The sequence below is a fragment of the Tupaia chinensis genome, unplaced genomic scaffold (genome assembly GCF_000334495.1).
Source record: "Tupaia chinensis unplaced genomic scaffold, TupChi_1.0 Scaffold149383_1, whole genome shotgun sequence".
In the NCBI taxonomy this organism is placed as follows: Eukaryota; Metazoa; Chordata; class Mammalia; order Scandentia; family Tupaiidae; genus Tupaia; species Tupaia belangeri.
In genome coordinates, this window is record NW_006209227.1 from 3151652 (window position 1) to 3158121 (window position 6470).

Sequence of the window (6470 nt, forward strand, 5' to 3'; positions counted from 1 at the left end):
TCTCTGGCTCTAGGAATTTGAAGGCTACATTAATGCCTCTGGAGAACATGGAATTGTGGTTTTCTCTTTGGGATCTATGGTCTCAGAGATTCCAGAGAAGAAAGCTATGGAAATAGCTGAAGCTTTGGGCAAAATACCTCAGACGGTAAGAAAAACGAGACTATTTTTTTACGTCTATCCTCACAGGCGTTCTGGTCCCAACTCCCAGGAGCTACATTAAGTCTATTAGCTGAAACTTTAGATCTGGGTTTTCTCTGCAATTCCCTCACTATGAATCCAAGGTCTTTTTTTTTTTTATTTCGTTTTAAATCTCAGCTATGTGTGAAACCATGGTCCACTGCTCAGAAGTCTCATTTTCTCTAAGAGTCTCCAAACTGCATTAAGAGGAATTTATTTAAAAATAAACAAGCTATTGATTTTCCATATTAAATGGGAATATGTCTGCCTAAAATCACTGGTTAAGACACTGGATTTCTTTCTTATTTTTCTGCTTTTGTTGTTCTGCATTACTTATTTCAATAAGTAGTTTCCTTTGAAGAGCATGAAGGTGGAAAAATAAGAAATACACAGCTCAGTGAATTTTCACAAGTAATGAACATGCCCTTGTGCCCAAGCTGCCCCAGAACTCTTCTCAGTCGCTAGGCCACCCACCGTCATGGAGGAAGCTCATGTCACTCACAGGTCCTACTTGCAAGCTACCAGAGCAGACTGTTTCTAAGTTATATATGTTCTTTCTTTCAAGCTGTTCTTTCATCCCTGCTAGGTCCTGTGGCGGTATACTGGAAGCCGCCCATCAAACCTTGCGAAGAATACGATACTTGTCAAGTGGCTACCCCAAAATGATCTGCTTGGTATGTCGGGAGGACTTGACATGTAGGGTAAAGCAGGATAAGTGAAGAGAATGGCTTGGGCGTGGTTGCTCTTAACGTGTGTTTGTCTTGGGAAGATTACGGCCAACATGTCTGCATTGCTTTGATCTAGTGGGGCTATGTCAGCTCACATTTTCTGTAAACTTCTGGAAGGGCTGCACGTGGACTGTCCTGAGTCCTTAGGGGATTTCATGGCCTAGACCATGTCAGTCTGTGACACCCGCCACCTGACCACAGGCATCCCCTCACTTTGCTTCTCAGCTCACCCAAAGACTCGTGCCTTCATCACGCATTCCGGCTCCCACGGCATTTATGAAGGAATATGCAATGGTGTCCCGATGGTGATGCTGCCCTTGTTCGGTGACCAGATGGACAACGCCAAGCGCATGGAGACCAAAGGAGCTGGAGTGACCCTGAATGTCCTTGAAATGACTTCTGAAGATTTAGCAAATGCTCTAAAGACAGTCATCTTTGACAAAAGGTAACAAATTCCGAACAAATATTACCTGTATTTTGGCCATAGCATCCATGATAAACATTCACATATAAAAACAAACACATCAGATAAATTCTAGGATTAGAAATAAGTTGAGCATTATTGTTACTCACTTTATAAAAGGATCTTTTAGTTCTTGAATAATTTTTAAATAAATTTTGCTATAGGGTTTATGTGCTCACCAGAGATAGAGAGAAGGAGAAAGAGTGAGAGAGAAAGAAAGTGAGAAAGTTTTTTCTGTTCCTCTCTTGGGATTTTGGGTGCACACACACACACACACACACACGTGTCTGGTGTGGTTTCAAAACACTGAGTCTGGGACTCTATGTGCATAATCGACCTTGTGGTGCCCAGCTACTGAAACCTCCACACCATCTGCTGGCCTTAGTTCTTGAATAATTTATCATTGAATTCACTAAAAACTTTATTTTCCCAAGTAGATTTAAAATTTCAGTTTATAGGGACCAGCAGTTAACGTAAATGGCTTTGTTGCTGAACTCCCATGTAGTCGACTGTAGTTCGAGTTCCAGACCTGGTGGCTTAAACTCATGCCAGGCGTGTGTGTGTGCATGCCCAAGATCCCAAGAGAACATGGAGGAGAAGGGATTGTGGCGTGGTCATTCCCCCTAGGGGGTGATTTCTCGCTTTCTATCTCTGTTTCTCTCTGTCTTTCTGGTGAGCACACGCACCCTATAGGAAAAACCTCTAAAAAAATTGCAGCTTATAAGAATGTCTAATAGATGTTATAAAAATGTCTAATAGACACCCTTATAGACATCTGATGCATAAGTTCCTTCAAAGATTGAAATACTGCATTACAAGAAGCATAGTGTCCGAAGATGAAAACAAAACAGGTGCTTAGAAGCACAACTTCCAAAGCCCTGAAGCCTGTGTGAGTTTTGTGCATGAGGCTTTATAAATGGGAGTGTCATATGATATCACAGAAACAGACTTAGAACAAAAACAAATGCAAAGTTGTTCAAATGTGGCCCTGAGAACTGCTCAAATGTCATTGGAATAAATGTTGTTCGCATTAACTGAGTGTATGGTTGACCAGTTGTCAAGTACTGATCCCGGGCCCATCAAAACCTTATGGGAAGAATTAGTGTCCAGTAGTCAACTTCTTCCTATAGCGTGTGTGCCCACATTTGTGTGCATTTGTGTTTTGGGGCAGGTGTGTAGCGTGTGTGCCCACATTTGTGTGCAGTGTGTTTTTGGGCAGGTGTGTAGACACACATGTACACACACATAAGTGTGTGCATGTATGTTTGTGAGTACATTGGGTGCTTTCAGCCATAGTTGCTCCCTTAGAAAAAGTCATGAGGGGTGGACTAGCATATGGTGTAATAGTTGTCATTGGACTCCCATGTAGTCAACCATAGTTTGAGAATGGACCTAATGGCTTAAAACTCACAGCAGGCACATGTACATGTGTGCTGATTCTGAGAAGAGAATGGAGGAGAAAGGATTGAGGCAGGCCATCTTCCCTGGGAAGTGATTCTTGCTTTCTGTCTCTGTAAATAAAAAAATTAAAAGAAGAAAAAAAGAGCAATACGTAAGTCAGGAGGACGAATGTGAAAAAAGAATGTGTCCAGCTCGAGGAGTTGCTACCAGGGGACACACCAAGCCTGTGCAAGGGGCATGGAGGAGGATGGGGGCCCGAGAAGTGACTTTCAGCCTACTGGATGCTGGTGTGTTTGTGGTGCTAGTAGATAAAAGAAGACCATCAAACCTCTGGGTAAAGGGTTGGAGTGTTAGGCAGTGTGGATTTCGTCCCTCATCCCAGTTGCCACCTTTGGCTGCAGATGCTGCTCACCTGTCCATATCATAAACCTGACTCTTTCCATGTGACAAAACTCATTCTTGAGGCTCAAAGTATAATATATTGGGTTGTTAGAAAAGTCATGACGTTATTTTTCTATGCAAAAATGCATCATGACTTTTCTGAACACCGAATGGTTTTGATCCTCTGTGCAGTGGTACAGATAACTACTCGTAGATTAAAATTGACTTGGTTGAACTTCTCCAGTACATTTGTATTTTCTAAAGACACTGATCAATCAGATTTAGCTATGAACTAACTCCTCTGTTCCTTTTTTGAGCCATCTCTATCTGATTGTGAATTTCCATGGTTCCAGCCCCCTGAGCCAAGACCGTCACCTAAACAAAATAAAGTGAAATGGCAAATTTTCAAATATCAGTTTGTAGAGGCAACCAGGGCATCATAGATGCTCAATAACTATTGAATGACTGAAAGTTTTAAGAGGATCTATCTTAAGAGAAGATTTATATAAAAGGAATGTGCTTAATAGAATGTTTGCCCAAATATTATATGACGTTATACCAATGTATCCAAATAAACATCACGGATATGTCTAAGGACCGCAGAGACCCTAGCCGGCCCTGAATAGGAGTGTCTTCTGTTCAGCTCTCCCTTTTCTTTTCAATCGCCTCCTCTTTTCCCTTCTCTACCTTCTTCTAGTAAATCTACACTATGGGTTGAAGCATCTAACTCATTTTGGATTTAGATTTCCTGATTCAGCTGTCAACACCATCCAACATAAACAGCCGTCCACTTTGCATAAGCAGGCTGCATAGACACAGCCTCATGCAAAATTTAGTCCTTGGAAAGTTTGATGTGTTTCAGTGATTTGATTGAAAGAATACGACCACCTTAGAGTTGGCATTTAATAATGACTTTAATTTGGCCAGGTGTGATTGTTTACAACCTTAAATGAGAGACCATTCACAATTTGTATGACCTTTTCTTTTCTTTTAGAATAAACAAGGTATAACTTGATTTCCCACAAAATTCTTTTTTTGTATCTAACTTCTCAAAGATACCATTAAAAAGAAAAGAAGGAAAGGAAGAAGCAAGGTTTGGCAGTGTAGAATTAGGAACCAGTGATACAGTGGTAACATGGGATGGTCCGTGACGCTGACCCACGTGGGAAGGTTCGAGTTTGAACCTCCCCGCCCACCCCAGGCATTCAGGTCTTGGTGATCTATTTTTATTTATTTATTTATTTATTTATTTATTTATTTAATTAATTTTGTGAGAAACACCACTTACTAAGTATTGTGTGCGTGCATGTTCTTTCTGGTTATCATAGAATCACGTTTCCTCTGCCACGTTCGGCAAGGCTGGGCTCACTCTGCACGGGGGGCAAGCGTGGGCGGAGTGCTCATCCTCCTGGTGTCCCAGGCACTAACACGACCCTCTCTGTGTTTAGCTACAAGGAAAACATCATGCGCCTCTCCAGTCTTCACAAGGACCGGCCCATAGAGCCTCTGGACCTGGCTGTGTTCTGGGTGGAGTTCGTGATGAGGCACAAGGGGGCGCCCCACCTGCGCCCTGCAGCCCACGACCTCACTTGGTACCAGTACCACTCCCTGGATGTGATGGGCTTCCTCCTGGCCATCGCACTGACGGTGGCCTTCGTCACCTTTAAAATCTGTGCCTGTGGCTTTCGGAAATGCTTCGGTAAAAAAGGGCGGGCGAAGAAAAGTCACAAATCCAAGGCGCACTGAAAAGTGGGTGGAAAGTAAGGCGACATTTTAATCCAGACCCCGGTCATTTCGAAACCTGCATGCAGAATCAGTATTAAATTCACTTTATTCTTATTAAAGAAGCGCTTTGCCAAAAGTTGGGCATTCTTTTCAATGTTCTCTTTGTTTTTAATGGGGTGAGAGTGTTCTTGACAGGGTCTTGCCACCCAGGTAGCTGAGCTCACAGGTGCTCCTGTAATGCACCTGCCCGGGTGGCTTCTGGGATTTATCCTGGCATCCATGGGTGCCTACATGGCTGGACACCCAGGGTGGTCCTTTTTTTTTTTTTTTTTTTTTTTTTTTAAAAAACAAACACTAATCTTATCACTGGTCACACCTGTAGAGTAAGGTATTTCGGTTTGTATTTTGCCCCCTCTGTTGTCTTTAACCTCTGTTGCAGAGGGGACTGGTCCTGAGAGTGGCATGCCTTAGAAATATGACCTGGCTGAGTGCACAGGATTCGAAGGTGGTCCCACAGTTGGAGTCCCCCACTCTTGATGACAATTTCCACGTCACCCTCAGGCTTCTGCAGACTGTCATGGCCGATGATACCTTCAATATGGTTGATCAACTTTATGTTCAGGCTTCAAAGGTGTCAGGCTGTGTGTTCAATGAAGGAAACATTTGTACCTTCAGGGTGGAGTTGGAAGGAATAAATGTCTCAGAGTCCTTGAGAATGGTGTATAAATTTTGGCTTTGGGGAAAAATGAATGAAGCTATTAAACTGGCGAATGATGTGCTCAAGAGGATAATTATTGCTTGTGTCAAGTGGATCTGAATTTGCTAAAAATCAGAAGTAGAGTGCTGGCCACGTGTATGTTTCCTAATGTTACCCACAACTAAAAAATATATCAATAAATTCATGTGAATTATATTTCTCAGTGTTTTTCTCTGCATTGGTGTTGCATTTTTTTAAGAGTACCTCAAATTACATTTATTTATTTGTTTATTGTTGTTTATTGTTGCCCTCCACAACTCCTGAAGTGTAAGCTATTAAAGACAAGGAATTACAAGCCAGCCCTGTGGCCTAGTACTTAAGGGAGCTGGATCCCACATGGCCAACTGTGGTTGAAATTCCAGCTGGGTGTATATATATATATATTTTCCATCCAGAGTACACTGTATATTGTCTCAATCGAGCACATCTACAGACATGTTATTGTCAACAAATAATTTTCCATTTCTTGTTTCCTGTATGTTTTGCTCCCCCACCCCATCCTTTATTCCCTATCTCTTACCCTCAGCCATCTCCCACTCTCTTTCCACACTGTCTCTGGTATCTATGTTTACTTTCTATACTGTTTTTCCCCCATTTTTTATTGAATTACTGAAGATCTTAATTAATCTAAATATTTTTGTAGCAAACACAGCTGATATATACATTTCCATGAACACAAGTCTAACTTTAGGCATCCTATAAAGTAGCACCTAGCTGGGGCTATATATCTTAACTGCAGTCATCAAATTGATTTTTTTTTCTGAAACTTTTTTTTTGTAGCTTAATTTACATTCTTTCCATAAGCTTCAACACAGCAGACAAAAACTGAATTCCCATC

General features: G+C 41.8%; 1 protein-coding gene across 2 annotated transcripts in view; it reads left to right on the plus strand.

Annotated features, from left to right (window-relative positions):
- The window catches only part of LOC102475126 (UDP-glucuronosyltransferase 1-6), a 67999-nt gene extending 62975 nt beyond the window's left edge, over nt 1-5024 (plus strand). For both annotated transcript variants that reach the window (XM_006171154.3, XM_014585250.2), the window contains 4 exons: nt 14-145; nt 764-851; nt 1131-1350; nt 4599-5024. In XM_006171154.3, coding sequence (XP_006171216.1) covers nt 14-145; nt 764-851; nt 1131-1350; nt 4599-4896 — 738 coding nt within the window. In that variant the 3' untranslated portion in view covers nt 4897-5024. The remainder of the gene's footprint in view (nt 1-13; nt 146-763; nt 852-1130; nt 1351-4598) is intronic.
- Nucleotides 5025-6470: the final 1446 nt, after the last annotated feature.